The sequence below is a fragment of the Xyrauchen texanus genome, chromosome 12 (genome assembly GCF_025860055.1).
Source record: "Xyrauchen texanus isolate HMW12.3.18 chromosome 12, RBS_HiC_50CHRs, whole genome shotgun sequence".
In the NCBI taxonomy this organism is placed as follows: Eukaryota; Metazoa; Chordata; class Actinopteri; order Cypriniformes; family Catostomidae; genus Xyrauchen; species Xyrauchen texanus.
The window spans coordinates 15,176,626-15,201,465 of record NC_068287.1 but is presented as its reverse complement, the minus strand read 5'-3'; the positions used below and the strand labels follow the sequence as shown (position 1 = coordinate 15,201,465).

The 24,840-nt window shown below is 36.5% G+C and overlaps 1 protein-coding gene across 1 annotated transcript in view; it reads left to right on the top strand.

The window, feature by feature from the left end:
• The first annotated feature begins 1,093 nt into the window (after window positions 1-1,093).
• Window positions 1,094-24,840, top strand: part of si:ch211-66e2.5 (vascular cell adhesion protein 1) — a 51,181-nt gene continuing 27,434 nt past the window's right edge. Inside the window, exons 1-4 of the mRNA XM_052138435.1 lie at window positions 1,094-1,264; window positions 1,930-2,190; window positions 2,297-2,626; window positions 6,473-6,706. Of these exons, the coding sequence (XP_051994395.1) occupies window positions 2,344-2,626; window positions 6,473-6,706 (517 nt within the window). The 5' untranslated portion in view covers window positions 1,094-1,264; window positions 1,930-2,190; window positions 2,297-2,343. The remainder of the gene's footprint in view (window positions 1,265-1,929; window positions 2,191-2,296; window positions 2,627-6,472; window positions 6,707-24,840) is intronic.

Genomic DNA, 24,840 nt, shown 5'->3' with positions numbered 1-24,840 from the left:
TCTCTCTCCGAATAGTTGGACGTTATTGGACATTTTTAATTTTTTTTTATTTTGTGAAACCTCAGGTCTGTACAACATTAATGCTATTATTCTTGCCATAAGGCCCTTGCGCCAAACAAATATTCACCGACTGTATGATAATATGGAGGTATTTGATACAGTTTATCTGTCACCAAATATGACTTTACTAGCAAAACCTATAATAACACTTTAGTATTTCTAATTATAATCATGGCTATAACAAAATATTGATATTGGTTGAATACTATTTTGTATAGACCTTATTCACAACAATGCCATCTTTGATTTTTGGCGGTAATGACAACAAGGTTGTGAGGGATAGACTTATTTTGCATTCCATTCAACTCAGAAAGTTGGATTTTCCAAAGTTCTACAAGGAAAAGTGTAATGGAATGCAACTTGAAGTCAGAATTCCAATTTTTCAACTCCGATATAGCCGAGATGCAGGTGTGTGTCATCACACAAACGTGTTGGCAGTGGCGTTTTTGGTGCCCTAGGCGAGATCCGACTTGGAGCCCCCTTAATATCAACAACACAACATGATAAACAAATCAATATTTAAGTCCTTTTTATACTCCAAATCTCCACTTTCACATCTGACAGTCACATTTAAGGCCTGTTTAGAGTCACTTTCACATCTGAAAGTGTAAGTGGAGATTTAGCATTGGGAACTGGGCATTCCAAGAGAGAAAAAGGGGAGAAAAAATTAGATCAAATGATTATTCAACAACTAACATTTTTGACATGTTGACGATAATGTCGACTAAGCGTTTCAGGCCTACTTTGGAGCTTTGGACCCGAGCCATATTTAGGCACCAGAATATATAGAGACTTGGGTGTTTTGCTCTGTTAGATTGGGCCAGTTTTGGGTCTTCAGTTAGACCAAGAAAAGACTGTCTGCATTGTTAAATTTATAATAAGAAGTCAATACACATTAAGAAAGGATGTTAGAGCAGTGGTTCTCAATTTGAAATTAGAAAAACTCTTGCATTCCTTCAACGTATTGCACTTCTAGTCCACCCACTGAAATATTTTCTGGGTGGAGTTCCTGTTTGTTCGAGATGAAGTAATTCAGTCACAGATCTCAGTTGAGTGGTGGACTTACTAGTTGGAGGCTATTTACAACATACTCTGTTTAATTGGATGTTTAGTCTGGTCGACTTTTCCTTAACATACAATATGCTTCAGAATTTGTTTGGACTTGTTTATCTGTCTGCAGTTTTGCAGTTTGTCAGTCTCAAAGGTATTTGTATGTTGACTTAATTTCCATTTGAATTCTTCTGATACATCAAGCTCAAACATTTGATATATGGCATGAGGTGATATGTATTTTACACTTCATCTTTTAATTTGTTGAAGTGTAGATTGTTATAAAGTTTTTTTTTAGGGCCTACTGTATGTTACATCCTGTTAACTTATTTCCTGTTTAGTGTTAAATTGTTGTTCGGTTTTCAGTTTGATTACTGTACTGCACACTCAGCAGTCACCCTCATAATCAGCCAGTACTAATTAAAGTTTAGTAATAACCATAATGACTACTGAGTAAAGATCATTATGAATGCTTTATACAATTGCACAACCATTTTAGGATTTTTCTTCTCATTTCTTCAGCAATGTAACATGGACATACTCTGTCAAATGTTCACTACCACTTCTGTATCAGTAAAACTTTTTTGTTGCATAATATGGCTGTGGAAAATATCATCTTACATCCACCAAAAACATTTCTCAGTAGCTTGTTTATGTGTATGTCATCGGCCCAACAAACCCTGAGCACGTGGACCAGTGGTCAGTTTGTGAGCCTGAACAGCTCATAGTATGTTATTTCTGTGTTTGCATATAACTAGATACTTGAGTGTTGTTATTCTATACTCTCCATTTATCAGTTATAAATTATGTGTTTAACAGATGCACACGCAGAATGCCCTGTTCAGTTCAACCCACCAAGACCTGTTGTGAAGTACAACAGTCCTGTGTCAGTTAACTGTAGCACTACTGTCCCTCATGCAAATGTTGGATGAGAAAAGGCTGAGGGAGAAGTATCCTTAATCGAATAGAGTCTGGTCACCTGGAATGTACAAAACCTGAGACAATGGGGAAAAGATGTATTCTGCTACATCAACTATAATGAATCCCAATGTACATTAACTCTCCCAATCACTATTTACAGTGAGTTTCTATGTATTATAGTTTTTTCTTTCTTTTCTCTGACATTTTAAAAAGAATATACTTTCATTGATGTAGAGAATCAGGTTGTGTAAATGTTCCTTCACAGAGACTCCAGACAGTGTGTCCATCAGCACAGTGGATCACACAGGACCAATGATTCGGGGTGAACAGTATAAGCTCCAGTGTGACATTCAGGATGTGGCTCCTGTTAAAAGTCTAAGGGTGAAATGGTTCAAAGGAGAGACTCTGTTGAATCTCACCACCTTCAGTGACACCACCAGGTCTCCAGTGAATGAATCTGCAACACTCTTGATCACTGCAAACAAAGCGGATGATGGAGTTCAGTACAGGTGTGAAGCAGAACTGGAACTGGGACCAGACGGACCTCAAACTCCTCCTACAGTGACATCAAAACCTCTTGACATTACAGTTCATTGTAAGTCTAATTATTGCTCAACAGAGAGTTGTCTAGTGAGAGTCTGGAGAGTTTAAACTAACACTAAAGGATGATTTATATTTCTGTGTTGAACCTACGGCATAGGCTCTGCGTAGTGGCCAGTGCGTTGGTTTGTATTTATAGTTTTGCATCGTTCTGTGATTACACAGCCAAAAGGCTAATTATACATTCATAAAATATTTATTAAAAGTATTGTAGCATTAAAAACAAGTTTAAAGGATGTGAACATTGAAATGTAGGCACATACATATTATTTATTCTACATGTTGCGTGCATTGCAGGAAGCAAATAAATAAGAAAAATACTCTATGCTTGCTCTTGAGTTGCTTAAATAATAATAAATATTGTTTTGCCATATTTTTAACATTCCTTGTTGAAAGCGAAATCATCAAATTAATAAATAACTGTTTGCTTGGCTAACACTAAAGACTTTACAATGTATATAGTCAATATAACCAACTCTTACCAGGTGCTGTTTAATTATCTGACAATTAGAACTTATGAAATATGGTTATTTACTGAACACAATACTGTCAAACATACATTCAAATCATTCACGTTCAAAGTTGGCTAATAGAATACAACACGTATTATTTCACTCACATATCAAATTAATATCAAGTAAAAGCCCTGAGAAAAATACTTTAGAGTTTATAAGCTGTTAACAGATATCTGTTGTTGTGTTTTGCTTGAAACTTCATGAAACACAAACAGAACATAAAAACAGCTGATGCTCCCCATTGAGACGATTGCTTTAATGGTTCTGAGTCCAAATACAATTTAATATGATGATATTAATTGAGGAAAATTGCGATATTACCTCAGATAACTTTGTTATTATCCTGGAGGCAGTCTCTGGATACAAAGCGGACCAATCACAGCTTTTGTGGTCCGAGTCGGCGTGACACCCAGTTACATTTTTGAAGAGGTGCACTTCAGGCTACGGCATAACCAACGCCGAAGCCTGACGGGTTGTAGCTACGCCGTAGGTTTGATGTGGAAATATAAATCGTCTGTATCATTACCACAAATTTTGGGCTAAAGTGATTTTAAAATGGGCAGCTGTCATACTTCATACCACATGCAGTGGTTCAGGTATTGACTTCAAAAAGAAAATTCTGTCATCATTAAGTCAGCCTCATGTTGTCTCAAACACATGTGACCTTTTTCTTCAATGGAACACAAAGTAGATGCTGGGCAGAATGATAGCATCAGTCACCATTCACTTTCATTGTATGGAAAAAGATTGCAATAAAACTGAATTTTCTTTTTTGGGTAAACTATCTCTTTAAGAGTTCTATGTAACCACACCTCTTAAACGGATAGTTCACTCAAAACTGATACGCTCTAATAGCAGCTGTTTTTAATAGATATGTAAAAAAAAAACATGTTTAATAGCCAAATTTATGATTAAGAACTACACTACATGTCAGGGGTCGACAACCTTTTTGACATGGAGTGCCATTTTTTATTTTCCTAGTCAACGTCAGTGCCGAGCCCCTAATACTATTTAGCATTTTTCTAATTGAATTGTTTATTTTTAATTACAAATGATATTATCAGCAGAAATATTTGTGCAAAACCCAATAATTATGATATAATAATAATCCTGTGAGTGAATTTTTACAGAGCATCTTGTGAAAGTGCTTAAATGAATGAAAACCTGTCCTTTTGTACAAAATGACTTAACACATAATGTGCACAAATTTGCTTATTTGATGACTGATCACGAACATGTGGAATCTTAAACATTTCGTATATTTGTCAAAATCACGCAGAGCTGCTCACTAGCACACAAGCATCAGCGAGAAAGGAGCAGACTATTTTAGTTATATGACAGTTTTCGACCTGCATTTCAATCTACATCTTGATGTAATCCTTCCTCATTAGTGGAAGTCTAAACACTATTAATGTGTGATGAGACTCACGCTGTGTGTGCAAGCCCAAAATCCTAAAACTTTATTTCCAGGTTTAATTTATATTTTGAAAAGACCACGATGTGGGTTTATGTTTTCTCTTTTAATTGTTTCATGTCATTTTGAGTGTGACGATGGTTTTAGGAGGGTGTACCTGCATGCAAAATCTTTAAAAGTGGTGTTTTCCTTATTACATCACGTTTTGTTCTGAAAGCAAAAAAATGAAATAAAAGACGTAATGTAGGCTCTCATCCGTGCAGCCTAACCGAAGCCAAGCGGGCACGTTTACTCGTGCGATTAACAGAAAGTGAAGTGCTGCCGGCTCGTGATGCGTGAATGGCTTGCACGCGCTGCATGGATCTGTTGGGGGAACTGCAGTCTCGTCACATTTTATCCTTTTGTTTACCCTCCCATTTGTCTCATGAAAACACACCGCATGATCATGAGGAAGGATTAAATAAAGATGTAGACTGGAATGCAGGTGTGAAATTTATATAAATGAAATAGTCTACTCCTCTCTCGCACTTGCTGGCGTGCCAATTCTGGCACCCCTGCTACATGTGAATCCTGAAAAGAAAAGATCAACCAATAAAAGAATCACAGCAAACAAAGCCCATGAAAACACGCTGTGACCGGCCAATCCCAAGCCTCACTGTGAAAGAAACAATAGAATTGTTCTTCCTACACTCTCAAACTACTTAAAGTACATCTAAATCCCGCTGTAGTAATAACAATAATACATGTTATTTTTATAGCATCATTCATACATATAATGCAGCTCAAAGTGCTTTACAGTTGGAAGTATAAAAAACATTTCAGTTCAAGTAAAATGAATCATGGCTATAAAAAACACAGTACAAAGATAAAATATTAAAATGAATTAAAATAAATGTAGGATAAACAAAAGTAAAAAGATACAAATGTACTCCCGATTTACAATTTGTCATTTTTATTTGTATAGCGTCTTTCACAACACTCATCGTTTCAAAGCAGCTTCAGAAGATCAGCATTAACAGAAAATTATTCTGTAATATCTATAAAGTCTTAGAATCATCATAGTGTAGTTTGATTAAACTATGGATTTTGTTTAATTAAAAAACAGATGATTCAATATAAATGTTCAATAAGATTACACAGATCCAACAATCAATGAATATTTCACTGGTGAAGAAAAATCTATTAAATAAAAAAAACATAAATCAACAGAGATGTATAGATAAATAAGATAAATAATTGAAGAAATAAAAACAATTATATATTTGTATAAGTCATGTGTTAGGAAAGACCTCAGCATATAAGAAAGCATTTACACTTTTTATTATTAATAACTCAAAAAGCATTTTTTTATAAAACTGTGAAGGATGTGTTAAGGAACTATCTGAATAAAGTTCTTGGTATTATTCATCTTCAGTGTTGTATTACTGACCGATACTGCCGCTCCCTATATGTATATTACACAGTCTGCGTAGTGCACCTAATCCCTACAGGGGCCCCATCCTACCCTATAGGGGGGCTCCAGAAACTCCACCGATGGACTTTCCTTGTCAGAATAAAAATCAAATCTATTTTTCACAATCCGATGTTGCCAGGTATGATCTGAATTCTATGCAATAAGCTTCAGATGTTTTGCAAAAAAAATGTACTATTTCAATCTTTTTAATGTGTCATTTACAATGCATCATGGGATTGTAGTTCAATCCCCCATGAAAGATAGTAAGTACACGTTTTTACCTTCTTGGCTTTTAACATTTTTATGAAGAATTTATGAAATCCCTATGGAAATTATGAATGGGAAAATACGTCAAGAATTGGCTAAAATGGGTAAAAAAGTTAAATAACATTAATAACATTATTAAATAACATGGCCATATTTTTGATTTGAGAAGTGTGTCTCATCTGCCTTCTTCAGATAAACCAAAACACTCCAGTTCTGTGGAGATCATCAGTACAAACAGCAATGAGGTCTCACTCGATTGTACAGTGGTGGCAAATCCGGCTCCTACGTACACTTGGCACTCCAAACATTTGCTAGAGAAGAAAACCTCCTCAGTGCTTCCATCCTCTACACTTACTCCAGGAAACTACACGTGCACTGCCACAAACTATCTGGGAAAATCCAGCAAAGTGTTCATCAAATCTTCAGGTGAGTTATAATTTAAAAGATATAAATAAATAGTTGTTTTCATCTGTTTCTCTGACCTAGAAATAACAGTAATTATTTTTCTATTCTGTTATAAGTGTACAATTTAATTCTCTGGAGCAAGCCTACATGTGTGTTACACTTTCACTTAAGATTTTACAAATGTGCAGCACAATTATTTCAACTGAATATAATTATAAATTCTTTAGAAATCTAAAATATATTTGGGAAATCAAGAAATCCAAACACTGGTTGGCAGATGTGTAGTGGTAAAAAAAGGTGGGTAAACTATAAATTCTGGTGGACCACGATGTGGTCACCCGGTAAGGTGGGCCACTGCCTACCGGTGTATGTGTATCCTGATGACATCGCTATAGGCTATCATTTGATGGTACTACCAAGGGTATCACTGGTTGTTCCCTCATCATAGGTCACACAATCACTATTCAATTCATACATTAATCTAAGTTCTTCCAAGAAGGAATAATATGGTTGAAATCTATAAAGTTTACTAAATGACAAAACAGAGAGAACAAACATATTTAAGAGAGATAGAGAGGGAGGCTTATATCCAGGGCTTCCAATGCAATGCACTTGTACATAATGATTAGGGATTTGGGATTATTTTCATAGTCGATTAATCTGTTGAATATTTTCTCGATTAATCAATTAGTTGTTTGGTCTATAATATGTCAGAACAATGTGGATCAGTGTTTCCCAAAAGCCCAGGAGGATGGCGTCCTCAAATGTCTCGTTTTGTCCACAACTCAAAGATATTCAGTTTACTGTCACAGAGGAGAGAAGACACTAGAACATATTCACATTTAACAAGCTGGAATCAAATAATTTTTTACTTTTGTCTTAAAAAATGACTCAACCCGACTAATTGATTATCAAAATAGTTTAGATAGTAAAATAGTGCAGATTAACGACAGAAGAATGAATCTGGTGCCACATATTTTAATTTTAAGAAAACTCAGTTTCTGTAATTAACAGAAGACAGACAATATAAGTTCCATTTTGAACACAAAATAATATACAGTGGTTCTACAATAGACGTTTGGGCTAGTGAGTGAAGGATGAATCTTGATGCAGTCTGCTGCTTCCTGCTGATTGGTCAACACTGACAGTAATGCAGCCAGGGTTTCCCATACGTTCATTTATGGTGGCCCGCCACAATATCAACGCTGACCGCCACACATTGATTTTCGATGTATTTTTTACTAAGCCTATTTAAAATCGTATTTGATTGCAGAGAGCCGTAGCGCATTCGCGCAGCACTAGGCAGGCGCGCGCGCTCTCTCTCTCTCTCTCTCTCTCTCTCTCTCTCTCTCTCTCTCTCTCTCTCTCTCTCTCTCTCTCTCTCTCTCTCTCTCTCTCTCTCTCTCTCAGCACTGTCAGTTATTACTTATTAGCCAGCATACAAGGAGCCTAGCTAATAAGGAGAGCTAAGTTATTGTTCGAATACAGCTGGATTTTTTTTTTAGGTCAGCACGCTGCATATGGTAGTAGTCAATATCGATGCACGCGCATGGGAAACACTGGCAGCAGCGCATTATGAAAGACTTCGTCTTAGGTTTAACAACCTATGAAACTAATAATGAACAATATGAAACTAAAACAACATAAGCTTAATTTAAAATGGCTTAGGAACTATCTATTTAGAGGTGGATAAACGCAATTTAGAGGTGGATAAACCCACTTTGGAGGTGGGTAAACGCTATTTCCGAATTTTGGGAGGTGCGTAAACGGCGTTTACGTGCGTTTAGCCTCCACTACATCCCTGCTGGTTGGATAAGAGTAGGCCTACTCACCATATTTGCATCTGTAGATTTGCTCTGATTTAATTAATTACTGCTTTAATGTATTATAATAAACATATGACATCTTATTAGTAACATACTGTCATGTATTTTCATATAAAGTCAAACCCTTTCAGTGACATCAACTCACAAAATTCTGATTACGCTAATAGTATTTTGATAAAAGACACCACATTCTCTGACAGGACTGACACACTTACCTGATTAATTCATGTAGCTCATTTATTCAAGCACCTTTTTTATTTCACGTTGATATCTTTGAAATTATTTGGCTTAGTTGTTTTTTAACCTATTGAAATGGATGAAATAAATACAGTGATGACCCTCAAGCCATACTAGTTGTAAATCACTTTATTCTTTCAGACAAATACAATCAGAGTTATATAAAAAATATCCTGGCTCTTCCAAGCTTTATAATGGGAGTGAATGGTATCTTAGATTTTGAAGCCCAAAAAAGCACATCCATCCATCAAATAAGTAATCCATACGGCTCCAGGGGGTTAATAAAGGCCTTCTGAAGTGAAGCGGTAAAATATCCATATTTATAACTTTGTACTCTCTGGCTTCCGGTAACAGCCGTCCATGCATTCACAAGAGAGTCGAGTTCCGGCGTATGACGTTGGCGTAGCGTAAGCTCCAGTGAGAAGTGACGAGCATGCATTGTTTACAGCAAAGGAAAATGGTGAAAAGAAGTGAGTTGTATTAACTATAATGCAGATTTGTATATCCAGACATTCCAATCATCCATTCATGGCAGCAAACACTCTCAGCCTCTGTTGGCATTACCTCACATTTCCTGCATGAGCACCACCATGTCTCCCGTACTCTCCGTCTACCAGATTTGTTTGTTTATGCCGCTGCTGCAGCCTCCTCCGACCTTCCTGGTCTGTGTACTCTGGTTCAAACAAATAGGGCTGGGCTAAAAGCTCAATCTCCTCAATCTTTCTTATATCGAATTCCTCCAATATTGTCTTTAAAAATCCTTGATGTTGTCTTCTAATTTGTGACTGGCATTTTGTTTTGCTCTATCATCTGCACTTCCACGTTCGTCACTTCTCACTGGAGCTTACGCTACGTCATATTACGCTCGACTCTCTCGTGAACGCGTGTATGGCCGTTACCGGAAGCCAGTGATTATAGTTTATAAAGTTCTAAATGTGGATATTTTTCTTACAAAAACTGACCACTTCACTTCAGAAGGCCTTTATTAACCCCTGGAGCCGTATAGATAACTTTTTTGATGGATGCACGCACTTTTTTGGGCTTCAAAATCTAAGGTACCCTTCACTCCCATTATAAAGCTTGGAAGGATATTTTTAATATAACTCTGATTGTGTTTGGCTGAAACCCATTTTTGGGTGAATTAACCCTTTAATAACAAGCATGGTTCTAATTCACAACAATATACAAGTAAATAAAATGTAAAAAATATATCTATTGAATTATTACACTAAAGTCATGGTGTCGAATGTTCCACCTTTTATTCCGGAAGACGCATTGGAACGGGAATTAGTGCGGTTTGGCAAATTTGCCAGCGCTTTCAAAACAATAACGCTAGGCTGTAGCTAAACACCCATCTCTGAAACACGTCAAGTCTTTCAGAAGACAGGTGTTTATGTTTCTAGACTCCCGAGAATACGTTGGATGTTTCATTCAGAGCATGATACGAAGGAAGAACCTACATGGTGTGTGCAACAACTAGTTTGAGGTGTTTCGAATGTGGCGATTTAGGTCATAAAGTTTGCATGCCCACATAGAGAGCGTGCAACAGAGAATGGGCCTACTGTCTCATGAGAGGGAGATGTGGTGGAGCACACTGCTCAAGCGGAAAAAGCAGGTTCATCAGAGTTAAGCGATTCTGGTGCAGCGCCGTCCGCCATAGAAACACATGAGCATGTTATTAATACAGATACTAATGTGAATGAACATCAGCAAAATGGAAATATTGAAAATATTGTGCAAATTATTAATGCAAACGAGCAGCAAGATAACATTTTTGTAAATGCAGGGCCCATTTCAAGTAGGTGTGACGAGCCTGTTTGGGTACAAGAAAAAGAGAGTTGTGTCTCGGTAATGATGGTAGTGCAATGGATGAAGTTGAATCTGATGAAAATGGTTCTCTTCTTGATTATGAATGTGACTCACAAGGTGGTTTAGTTCGGTAAAGTTGGACATATATTCACAGATTCGAACTTCCCGAATCAATAACTCATAAGCGAAACGTTCTTAAAACACAAACAACACCTATTTCAAACCGCAGTAATGTAGACAACGAGCTACAACCTCGTTTCCATCAAAACGAGCCTCCGTTGGAGCTGGACAAATTACATTGATCTCTCAGCGCAGCCGGCTGAGATGCAAGTCCGCAGGGATCGTCTGTAAAGTGCACAAATATTCAATAACTTCACTGTTACACATTGTAGTGTCACCAAATTCAGTTCACACATCAGTGGTCTCCTGCTGGTTATACTACAACACTTAGTTTTGAAAAAAGTGCCTTTGCATTGTCCTTGGAGTTTTTTTTAAGGACCAATTATTTTACAAACTCTATAAGAGATAACCAAACTCTCTTTAGTTAGGGGTATAGTAAAACACACAATACCAAGGGATATCTTTGTTTGGTATTTGTGCAGCTGTCATTCCAAGGCATTGTATGCGAAACCATTTTGCACAAGTTCCACACTGAATCTATATGGGGATAAATACGTTAAACATATTAAGAAAATGTTAACTTTAGGAATCCTGTAATGCATAAATTTATAGAATATTTGATTAACGTTATCCCTGGAATTTCACTACAGATTATTTATAGATTATGTACTATTTAGATTATCTACTGTATTGATGGTTTAAAACAATTAAACATTAAATCTCACCCAAACAGCATCAACAGTTTTGGGCAGGTCCTCATTTCCACACAAGGAACAGAAATCATTCTTTGAAACTGAAAAAAAGTACAAGTATATTACTGCTAAATTTGTAAGTGTTCAATACATGATTTTAATATTTAGAACAATACCTGATGCTTTTAGAATTTCTTCAGCCATGTCTCTAAGAATGTGAGGAGATTGTTTTGATGAGTCAATGTGAAAAGTGGTATGTTTGGAAATTCCATCATCGTCATCTTGGCCATCTGTACGGATGGCATAACACCACATGTACTGTGTATGATCTTGCATAGTAAAACTACATGTTGTTTTATTTATCCTAAAGACAATATGTTGCATAGAATCACCTGCATCATAAATATCCCACAACTGGTGCCATCTTTTTTTAAAGGTGTGATTTATCTTGCCAGGCTGCCACTTGATGTTAACCCAGTCCTCATTTTCCAAATCTATTCTGGCACATCTTGAAATACTGTCCAAAAGGACAAAAGTAAAATAATTTTTGGTTTATATTTGCACATACACTATGATTTTGAATTTCCCCAAAATGTGTGTAACCTATTTATTTCCCATAATCTATTTTATATTACCCAAATCTGTAGCCAGCCTTTTTGGAGTCCTCAACTTCATTTGACCCTTGTATAGGATCAACCACAAAAATGTGGTTTGAAAGGGCATGAAGATACTGTTTGAAAAATCACAAATCATTACACCATGCCATCTTTAAATAGGTCATCAATAATAAATATAAGCTTTTTATATATAAAACTTAAAAACCACACTTGAAAACTGATACACAGCATTGAAAGTACATGTACTGTACAAAAGAGACTTAAAAGTATGAGTATACAAAAGTAAGAGACACTTATTTAGGTATATTTTAACATTCTTCTTAAAAGTATTGAGAAAATTCTAAGCTTTCTGATCAGTTGGAAGTGAGAGTTTCACAATTTGGGGTCATAGTGAATGACAGAAGACTCAAAGCTTTAGATAAGCAGTATGGACCATCAATGAGATACTGTTGGATGAACGGAGTGCTTTGTTTGGGCAATCACTTTAAATTATTTCACTAAGATAGAGATGAAGACAACGAAGAGGCATCTTGAGGCACTGATAATATGTTATTATCAGCATGTACAAAATAGGCTTCAATGAGATACAAATGTCAGTATATGTCTGTTACGTCCCTCCCAGTCTAGGGTTGGGAGGGGGTGACAAGGTAATAATGGGAATGGAAAATTAATAAAACACAAAAAAAAAAAAAACCTAACAGGCAGATAAAGAGTGCCCTCTCCTGTCCCAGCTCTCACAAAGATCACTCCAATCTTATATCAATTAAAGAATCATATTTATTCACAAGATGAGACAAAAAAAAAAAGGAAGCTTCAAAAGGGGACCAGGCCAAAACAACAAACATACATTTCTGACTATTTTTAAGAGTACTTGCTAGCCTTTACAAATAAACTTTAAATCAACAAAACTCTTCCCTTACTTCCTCTCTAAACCAAAAACAGAAGAAAACATGATCAATAACAAAAATGGCGTCCTCCCTACGGCTTCCAAAAAGAACCAACAGGAATAAACAATGAACTTAGGATTCTCTGTATCAATATATAACAAATAACAGATTTAACACTTACCACCGTTACTTCACTAAGCAACAGGCTGTACAATCACAATTGGTAACAACTACAATAAGTTGAGGAAACACTTGACATGACACACCAACATTAGCACAATTGCTAATTGTCTGGGATAGGGGAAAACTGCCACAGCAGCCTGGACACCACAAAGGCCTCTCTCAAGTGAGTTCACCCTCCAGCTTTATCTTCAAGCTCTCCATCCAGCAACCAATCAGAACAAGGCAGTAATCATAAGGTAACCATTGTTGGCTGGTGTCCATCAGAGCCATATAAAGGAGAGTTGCGACAACGGAAGTTCTAAACGCTTGATCGTCACGTGATTCACGTAGACTTCAGATAGTTCCAGGAAGTGCTTTTGCGGTCATTCCAAACTGTTAAGAGTAGAGTGATAGAACTGCGATTTCTGGTAATTAGTAGTCAATAAATGCATTTGTTTTATATATTTATGTAACACACCGACATATGTATGTAGCATGAGTATGTTGTTACAGCGATGTTGTTTTTTTAAAGATCAAATCAGCTAATATTTGAGGATTAGTGTTCGCTTACCGTTATTTGCCTCAACTTATTTCAGGCTAGGGTTTCTGTTGCCTTTTTATGTTACCTCATGTTCATTGTTTTCACTAATCTCATGGTAACTAATGTCGTATTTATGACTTTTCAGATAGTATAGAGACAGGCTGGTGACAGGTGATTTCCCGCTCGCAATGAACTATTAACTATTAGCAGCAGTTACGTAAATGTAACATTTAGTGAAATGAAGCTTATTGTTTACAATTCTTACAATTCTATATATAGTAATATAATAATTTATGTATTATAAATATTATATATCTAATGTATAATTCTTACAATACTTATTCATATACACAATATATTCAGCTTTAAAACAACTTAAGCATACTCGTATATAAACTGCCGTTCAAAAGTAATGAGGCTGAAAATTCAGCTTGGCATCACAGGAGTAAATTACATTTTAAAATACATTAAAATAGAAAACAGTTATTTTAAATTGTAATAATATATTACGATATTACTTTTTTTTATTTTTATTCAAATAAATGCAATAACTATTTACAGCAATTCATGAATACATTTCTAATAAATTAAATAGCATGCCAAGCATTTTGTATGTGTCCTTTCTTTCATGTTGTCGTTGCATAGTCTTCACCATGGTTTGCTGTGCTGCATGGGGATGCTCCAATCACTCAGAGAAAGGTGTGCGAATGGCAGGTGGGCTTCCCCACTGACATGGAGAGGAGAAAAAAATTGTTGGCTCAAGACAGCAGGAGCAATCTAAATATAAATAAAAATTACAACAACAAAAAAATGTGTGAGGTATTTGCAAAGATTTTACAATTAATAGGGTGTTCGTTACTAACTTTATATCCAGCTCCAATCCTTGCCTAATCTGTTAGTTATCCGATAACATCCCTTATCTCCTAATTTAATGAGTAATACTCAACTATAAGGTTTTAATTTACAAGTTATTTTTATTTAGATGTACTGATAATGTACAGAATAAGATAATATTATTCTTTAAACATCTCACCTTTTAAAAGTGCGTCGCAAACGGTTTGTTCTGATTCATCTCTACGGTGTTTGCTGCTACTTCCGGGAACTATTGAGAGGCTCCACGAGCCGCCATTGCTGTAAAAAAAACGTTCCATTGGAGTCAATGGAGTTATCGCAACTCTCTCTATATATGGCTCTGGTGTCCATTAACTTTTGCAATGAGGAGAGAGAGAGCAAAAACCACAAAACACTGCCACAATACAGACAACACCTACACAGGAAGCAATACAATCATCACATAAATAAATACGCCCTGGGACGTAACAATGTCACTGTCTGTGAGTTGATTAATTACATAAAAAAAATAACATTAACTTTTAATAAAATGTTTAAGAAATATGAATGTATATTTAGTTATATTTACTTGATTATATGTAGTTATAAATCTTTATACCAATTGTATGGATGATAACCTTTAAATGCACAAACAATAAAACATGCAAAAATGCTTAAAGGCACAAAGTATTACATGAGTACATATATACTCACCACAAGCTTCCAGTGTACATTTTGTATATTGACAAATCCAATGGATCCATCATAGTCATCAAATTTGACCTGATACAATGTATGAAAATGTAAAAACAACTTTTTTTTTTGTTTCCTCTATTTTAATATACAGAAGTAAAAGAGAGATTGCATGTACAGAGTATACATAATGCATTATCCTCTACAGGACAAACCAAAATGTATTGGTTAAAAACAACACATTCCAGTTGCATATCAAGGATTATAATAACACTATAAATGGTCTATACTAGAGGTCGACCGATTAATCTGCCGATTTTTTTTTTTACATAATCGGCATCAGCCAATATCCAAGTATATCAAGCCGATTATTAGGCAGGCGCATCTGTGGGCAGCCTAGTGTTGTTGTGGAACACGTGTAACACAACAAGTGTTCGAAGCACGCTGCCCGTAGAGTCATTTTCCAGCAGAGTGAGCAGACCTCATCCAGTGCCTAAGGAAGGAGATAAGTTCCTTGGAGAGAGAGAGAGATCGTTTACGGACATGTCCGTCATGTGTGTGTTTGTGTTGTCTTTTAAGTTTATCATTAAACCATTATTTATATCATCAAGCCGGTTCTCACCTCCTCCTTTCCATTGATCCCTTTACACTGGTGCCGAAGCCCGGAAAGGAGGAGGCGAGAACCGGCTTGATGATATAAATAATGGTTTAATGATAAACTTAAAAGAAAACACAAACACACACATGACGGACATATCCGTAAACGATCTCTCTCTCTCTCGCACGATCCCCTGCAGTCGACCTTTATTCCTCACGGAGGCATAATTAGCCTAATACGGGACCGGGTGTATAGGATCACGGCCCGGCCCCGCCCTCCGCCCTGCCACATTTAGATTTCGCCTTCTAAAGATTATAAAAAGAATATTTATACATAAGCCACATTCAGTCTAGCACAACTTCCTTCCCTTCACAGCGGTGCACTGACATTTTTCCCTAAAACTCAAACTTAACGTCAGAATCAGCACGATCTGTGATTGTTGTAAAATGCAGTCTAGCTTCTGTTGCTAAATTGCGGGACGCGTTTAATAATAAAAAGAGCGCAAGATAACGTTCCCAAGGCGGCGCGCGCTCCGATACAGACTGCAATGAGACAAGCAAAGTATAGGCTACATTGGGTTTCATGTGCGCGTCTAAACGATCAACTATACCCAAAAATATGTCAAAACGACCGGCTTGGAGATTCACTTAAACACAGTTTATGTTTTAAATGGACGTAGTTATGGAAATAGTTGGGAGGAAATATGGTGCATCAGGAGCCTATTAGACTCGGTCTTAAAGGGGAAGCAGTCTAATAAACATGCTGACGATTGAGCCATTACTGTGAATCAAACAACAATAGGCACAGAGAAAATCACTTACAGCTCTTGAATGAATAACTTCTGCTTTAATAAGCATTAATCTATCTATGATAAACTATGCAGTGTTATTTTACAATTTATTAGATTTCTTTTTAGACCACTAAAAAGCAGTGGAACAGTAATGTTAGTAGACCTTCCTGAAATTAAATCACTGTGCCTATATAACGTTTATCTTTGTGTAATTGTTTATCTTTTGGCGGTTTAAGTGTTCAACATATCAACAAATAATTAGTATCCTGCAACTTAATATATTTGTTATACATTATACATTTTTAATTTAAGTGTACAAGTGCAGATTGGTCAAGTGTTCAATAAATGTTTTTGTTGAGAAATTTTGTCTATCTTAAGTAATTATTTGGGTTACATTTTATCTTTCAAATAAAAGGTTCAAATAAGAGGTTAAAAACATGCACATGTCGGCCAAAATAAATCTGCAGCATTTATCGGCCATCGGCCGACCCGGATTGGCATCGGCCTGAAAAAAACCATATCAGTCGACCTCTAGTCTATACACACATTTCAAACTCTACTGACACCCTTTCAGAATACAGTACTAAAGTGATCAGATCTTCCTACCTTTTTTAACCCTTGTCTGGTCATCTGCTCTCTTGTGCCGTGTAAAATTACACCCGTGGTGTAGTGATTCATGTCGTATAGTTGGCTAGCAAATTTCTTAGAATTGAGGAAGGCTCTAATGTAACATTCTATCACCTTTTGAATAAATTGTAAAGAACATTAATCACACAAAAATGTCAGGTAACTTAGAGGCTAAAGTTAATGTCTGATCACATTGCTGTCAATAAGTTTGAGAATGGATCATATACGCAACATTTTGGTGAGATTGGTTTGTCTGAAGTCACTTTAGAACTTCTGGAATGACAATCTACTTGGATATTATTTTATGCAGAACAACCCAAAAATGTAATATTTTCCCAAAAACTTTTTTTGCATCAACAGATGGATTAATTTGAGATAAACAATCTACAACCACAATTTTAATGAGAAACTTGCCTTGCCTATGATGAGTTCATCAGGCCTCAAACTCTGAAGCTCCCTGTGCCGCAAGGTGAAATTCAGCCTCTGTTCAGTATGCCTTACAACAGCCACAACAACTTCAGTTGGTTTGCATGTCCAAAGGACATCAACCTACAAGGATATGAACAAGAAAACTGTAATCACTTCACACAGTATTTGAAAACTCAAATTTAATTCCATTTAGAAATTTGCAATACTCTGTCTGCACATTCTACTGTTGTACTGGTACAGAAAGCTGTCATTGAACTAGCCCACCTCATTTTGTATTCATGGATATTTCTCACATTATTAAAATAGTTATTTTATGTGATTTTGGAAGTATGTATGTCATGTATTTACCTGTATTCCCATTTTTGCCCACTAGATGTCCCTAGTTCTCTTTTGTGCCCCGTTTTCCTGCCATTTTTAACATCATTGTTTTCACCTGTGTCTTGTTTGGTACTATGTATTTAAGTTACCTCAGTTCCCTTGTTTTCGAATGTGCTAGCCACCAGTCCCTTGTGTTGCTCTCTCAGCCTGCCCTGTAACTAGGAGGACTGAATTCTGAGTTTTTTTTCCCTTGCTGGACTTACTGAGCTTTGTTTTGGATATTTCATCTTCAAGTTTTCTTCATTGGATTGAGAAGATTTGTATTCTGTTTTTTTCCCCTTGTGCCAAGTTGAGTCTTTTTGGACATTACTTTTTATTATAAAATTTTGCTCAGTGGATAGTCAGTGCCACTCCCTCACCAGAGACCCGGGTACAATTTATTGGAAGATGGACCGTGTGTCCTGGTGTGAACACGCCTTGGGTGTCAATACAGCTGGCTTAATTTTTAATATTTCATAATGCTTGCTTAATGTTTATATAGCTCTGCAAAGTCCTAAGTGGTTTCAGGATCTACAAGTTACAATTACTTGACTTGAATCTGTTTAGAGCATACATTTTATTTTAATGATTAGCAAAAAAGTACCTCTGTTGCAGGCTCGGGAATCTTGCATTCTTTAAGTCCTGCGTGGCCTTCAGATTAATCAGGACAGTATTGGTGTTGTGTTTGCCAATTAATACAGTGCAGTGCACAGTGAGCGAAAGATTTTGAGTGCTGTGGTCATTGAGGTAATGTTTTGCAAATGTTGCAAAATCCTTCAAACCTTTGTGAGCTGTTTTTCTCCCAATTGACTGAGCGACAGCTTTTAGCACATATGCAGAACATATGTGTAGCACTGTTAATGTTCTAATATCCTTCCATGTCTTCAATTTTGAACAAATAACAAAAGCCCTGTCCAAGTAGCTGACAATGTTCTCCCTATTGAATGACAGAAGAACACTTTGGAGTAGTGCCCAGCTGTAGTCTGTTTCTACCTGATGTATTCTTAGTTTTGTGTACTGTGACAGTTTTCGGAGGAACTGCATTAGCCAGAATGTGATTGGTGGTATAGTGTCACAGACTGGGAGGGGAGGTGCATTCTGACCACATCCAGGAAGAATGAGAGAGTAGTAAAGGAGTCTTTTGGTCTGACCAGTAACTTTGGATGCAACATTACCTGAAGCATCTAAGTATAAGGTCAGTGGAGTCTTCTTTCTTGGGTGTTGCACAACAATGCTTACTCCTGTTTCAGTATACATATGTACACCAACGGTGTCAACTTGAAAGTGCTGTATGTACCCAGGCATTTTGTGAAATCTGAAGTCACATTCCTTCATGATATTTTGTGTGAGGTACATCTCCATGAAAACCTCATGAATTATTTTTCTAACCTCTGAGCTAATCACTTTAAGAACATTTGTCTTCAGACTTCAGGTTATGTTTCCTGAAATTAGTTCTGTAACAGGTGTGTTTTTTTTTTTTTAAGTTTACTATAGAAAAGTTGGCTCACTCCTTTATTTAGAGCTCTTGCAATTCTCCCTCTTCTGTTTGCTGCTGGTCTGAATTTCCTTTTCATTTGTTTTGTGTGCCATTTTTCCTCTTTGTAGCACCGATATCTTAACCAGTGTGTCTCCTTCTGGCTCCCTTTTCCTTTTAAAGAAGTATTTTGCACTGCAGGAAGGAAATGTACATGTGGTTGCCTCAGTTTCGTTGAACCATGCTGTGGAACTATATATTTTTTTCTGTTCACTGTAATTGTGAACCTCTTTGAAACCACTAGCAACTTTCTCCATTGTTTGTTTTTGTTTCCTGTCTTTCCATGTTCAGGTTGGTCTCCTCTCCGCAATGACATTCTGTTGTTCATCTTTTTCCTCCATTCTTGTCTGATACTTCCTCTACATCTGTGACTGCATCCTTTACTTGAACTATACTCTGCAATGACATCTTCTGTTGTTTGTCATCTGCCTCATACTCTTCTGTGTCCTCATCTGACACTGATTTGATATTATGAATTATGCTCAGAGGCAGGTCTTCTGTCCCACTGTCTTGAGTACATGCCTCTCTAACATGTCTCTCTTCGTCAATTATTCTTGGCTCCTTTGTCTCACAATCAGATATTTTTTTTTCTTCATAACCTGAGATTCATTAATCTGTTGTTTACTAATCAAATCCCTCACTCCACTTCGGTTTCTGGTCCATATGACCCATAGGCAAAGTTTGTGTTGTAAGATTTTTGACCAATATGTAAAGCTACAGTTGGCACTTTAAACAAATAGTACTTAAATATATCAATACATAACTATGAACTAATCAAACAAATAAAAATCACATTTCACAGTTTTACACATCAATATTCCTAATTTTAATAATATTTCAACACATGGTAATGATACGTTAGGTACATCATATGTATTTGTCTTTGTATGCTATTTATTTCTGGTCTTTATGTTGAAAAAAAATACATAAATTTGATTGGAGCATAAAATTAAGCAACATTTAAGTTACTTACACACAAGTTTTAATTTCTGAGTCTGAACAGGTATACAAGCATGCTTCAACTATGTTAATAACTACAATGAAAAGACATTAAAAACAAAAGATTATTTACATATAATGATGGAACTGGACTGAAGAAAAATGTCAATGGAATCCAGATGCATAAAGACGTGCAAAAACACATTTCTCCAAACTAAGTGTTGTAGTATAATCAGCAGGAGACCACTGATGTGTGAACTGAATTTGGTGACACTACAATGTGTAACAGTGAAGTTACTGAATATGTGTGCACTTTACAGACGGTCCCTGCGGACTTGCATCTCAGCCAGCTGTGCTTAGAGATCGGCGTTACGCCCGTTTCACACATACTCCGTTTGCAGCGCGTATGCGGTGCGTATTTTTTTCCGTTCCCATGTTAACAGGTTAGAGCTTTTACACTGCACGCGGATGCAGTCCGTCGATCCGTTCCAGTTGCGGTGCGTAGGCTATACAGCAGTGCAGCGATCGTTTACGGACCGAGTCTATTTTTGCTGTGCTGCACCGCAGTGAATTAAAGTGACAGCGCATTGTTCACATTAAAATAGACATAGATTGTCAAGAAACTGTAATAATTTCATCATATACGCATAATTTCAGTTAATGTGTTCTACAGTTACTAAATTACAGGGTCAAGAAAAACAATAAAGTATGATTATAGTCCCAAAAGTTGCAAAATGCCATCCTATATGATTTTTTTACGCAGAAACTGCGGATCAGTAGCGCACTGCAAACGTAGCATATGTGAAAGCACTATAGCGCGTGCTGCTCCTGTACCGCATACGCACTGCACACGGAGTAGGCTATGTGTGAAACAGGCATAATTTGTCCAGCTCCGACGGAGGCTTGTCTTGATGGAAACGAGGTTGTAGCTCGTTCTCTACATTTACTGTGGTTTGAAATGGGTTCTGTTTGTGTTTTAAGAACGTTTCGCTTATGAGTTATTGATTCGGGAATTTCGAATCTGTGAATATATGTCCAACTTTATTTATATATGTCCGAACTGTTCTGTTTGTGGACCTGAAGGTGAATCTCAAGATATGTCCTTTAAAGATTCTTCCTTGTATACATTAGAGGAAATTAATGATTTTCTTGATGAGACTTTTGGAAAACAAGTCAATATCAAAGATTTTTTTCCTGATGTTGAAAAATTTTAGAAGTCAGTGGCGTCTCTTCAGAAGACTGTGAGTCTTGACCAACTGAGTGAAAAGAAACGTTTTCGTTTAAAAAAAAACATGTTTACAGTCATCAGAAAATGTAAAAAGGCGGATACATAGAAGAGGCTAAAAGCATTCTTATAAGTGATCAGCCATGTATCACGTGGTGTGTTTGTCTTTTTTTTTTCTACTGTTTTCTTCTGCTGTTATCTTTTCTCTATCCTTCCTAAACCTATATATGGAGCTTTTGAGGGTGGGTTTATTAAATATTAATGGTGGGAGGGATAAACATAAACAAGCCTTAGTGTCTGAAATAATGCAGAATAAAAAGCTGCACATCATTTTATTGCAAGAAACCCATAGTGATATAGACAATGAAACCGAGTGGGGGATGTGGTGGAAAGGTCAGCATATACTTAGCCATGGTACAAATCTGAGCGTTGGAATTGCTCTCCTTTTTTCTCCAGATAGAAGAGTTAGTATTGAAAAAAAACAGAAGAATTTGTAAAAGGTCGTCTTGTCCTTGTTAAATCTATTATTGAAGGGACCATATTTTACTTTATAAATGTTTATGCACCAAATGTGGGACATGAAAGACTACTTTTTTTTTTTTGTATACTAACTAATGTGTTAAAACAAGATTTTAGCGATGGAAACATCATCATTGGTGGAGATTGGAATTGTACAGAAAGTTTTAATGTTGATCATAACAATGAAGAGCCTCATATGCTTTCCTCCAACTATTTATCAAGATTAATGAAAGAGGCTGAACTTTTAGATATGTGGAGAATCAAGCAGCCAGTAGACAAACAATTTACATGGGTTAAAATCTCTGATAATAGAGTTAGTGCTGCTCAATTAGACAGAATCTATGTTTCAACATTTTTTAATAACAGGGTTATTGATTGTTGTATTTCTCCTATAGGCTTTTCTGATCACCATCTGGTTTTTATTTCAGTAAATATGGTAGTTTCCAAGAAAATCTTCTTATTGGCATTTTAATGCTAAATTGTTGCAAGATACTTTTTTTTTTTCTCGAACATTTTGTGGTATTTTAGAATTATTGGAAGAAGAAAAAAAAATCTTATTTGAAAACTTAAAACAATGGTGGGAGGTTGGTAAAACTCAAATAAAACTGTGCTGTCAACAGTACACAGCATACTGTACTACCACTCAAAGAGAAACTGTTCAAGCCCTAGAAAGAGATATAGAGTCTATAGAGACAGAAATGCTTAAAAAACATGACCCAACCTTTATTAATAACTTACAATAGAAACAGTTAAGTTTTCATTTGAATGAGAGGGTGAAGGCAGCTTTGGTGAGGTCACGATTTACATCAGTCACTGATATGGATGCCCCTAGTGCCTACTTTTTTAATTTAGAACATTCAGTGGCACAATATAAGCAGATGACATGTTTACGTCTTCCAGATGGGAAGATTACAAATTACATTATAGAAGTGCGTCACAGTGCTGTTAATTTTTATTCTTGTCTCTACAAAGCTGAACATTGCAATTCTGGTTGTGAAGCACAACTTTTGCATGAACTTCCTCAAATAGACTCCATTTCTAGGACTGCTTTGGATAAACAAATTACATTTCAAGAACTCACTACTGCTGTTGGACAGTTAAAATCCGGTCTTTCTCCTGGAATTGATGGGTTGACTCCTGAATTTTATAAACATTTTTGGAAGCATGTTGGAATGGACCTTTTATGAAGTCTTTTGTGAAAGTTATAAAGATGGCATTCTACCTATCACATGTCAACGTGCTGTATTGTCCCTACTACCTAAAAAGGGAGACTTGATTTTGTTAAAGAACTGGAGACCTGTTGCTCTGTTAACAACATAATACAAAATCCTATCCAAATGTCTTTCTAATAGACTTAAGAAGGTTTTACATTTGATAATTCATCAAGACCAAACCTATTGCATTCCAAAGAGATCTATAATGGATAATCTTTTTTTGGTGAGAGGTACCTTTGATATCTGCCAAATGTTTGATGCAGAGGTTGGATTGATCGCTTTAGACCAAAGAAAAGGCATTTGATAGGGTCGATCAAAATGATCTTTTCATTCTACTTGCTGCTTTTGGGTTTGGTCAGGATTTTATCAAATGGATACAGTTGTTATATACTGGAGCTTCTTGTATGGTTAAGGTGGGGGGGTGGTCTGTCGGCCTATTCTGGTTTCAAGAGGCATTAGACAAGGATGCCCTTTATCAGGGCAATTGTATGGTATTGTTATTGAACCATTACTTTTTAATATAAGGAAAACTCTAACTGGTTTATTAATACCCACAATGCCTCAACATTTAAGAACCATAATTACTGCTTATGCTGATGATGTTACAGTCTTTGTCAATGACAGTAATGATATAAAAGCTCTGTCTACAGCACTGTTTTTGTATGAAAGGGCATCATCAGCAAAAGTGAATTGGGATAAGACTGAGGCTTTCTGGTTAGATCAAAGAAATTTGCAAAATCTCCCACAACTACCAGGTAACTTAAACTGGAATAAAAAAGGGCTAAAAATACTTGGTGTTTTTTGGGATCTGCTGAGTTTCAAAAGAAAAATTGGGAGGGAGTTTTGGAGAGAGTGTGCACCCGATTGTCTAGATGGAACTGGTTGCTACCCAAGTTATCCTACAGGGGGAGAGTTTTAGTTGCAAACAATTTGGTCGCATCTGTGGCATAAATGTATTGTGTTACAGCCTCCCGCTGGATTAGTTCAAGACATTCAAAGGATGTTGGTGAATTTTTTTGGTCAGGACAGCATTGGGCCTGGTCAGCTGTCCTTTTTTTGCCAGTGCAAGAAGAGGGAGAAGGTCTGATAGATATCAAATCTAGACTTCTGACTTTTCGTCTACAAGCTGCTCAGAGACTGCAGTATAACAATGATATTGCTTGGTCTAACATTGCAGTTGCACTCCTGAGAAAGGCAGGCAACATGAGACTTGATAAACACTTATTTTTAATGAACTTGAATGAAACCGTTTTAACAGACTTGACGTCCTTCTATAGATCTGTGATGGAAGCCTGGAAAGTTTTTTTTCTGTCTCAAGACCTACTGGAATACATGCAGGTTTTTGGCTGATGGAAGAGCCATTGTTCCAGAACCCTTTTTTACCTTCTAGATGCTTATGCTCTGCCTATTTGTCATTACGGCTGATAGCTGCTGTATGTGTAAAACTTGGCCGCATTTTAAATATCAGTCTTGATACCCTGGGGGAGAGAACTGGGATCAAATCTATT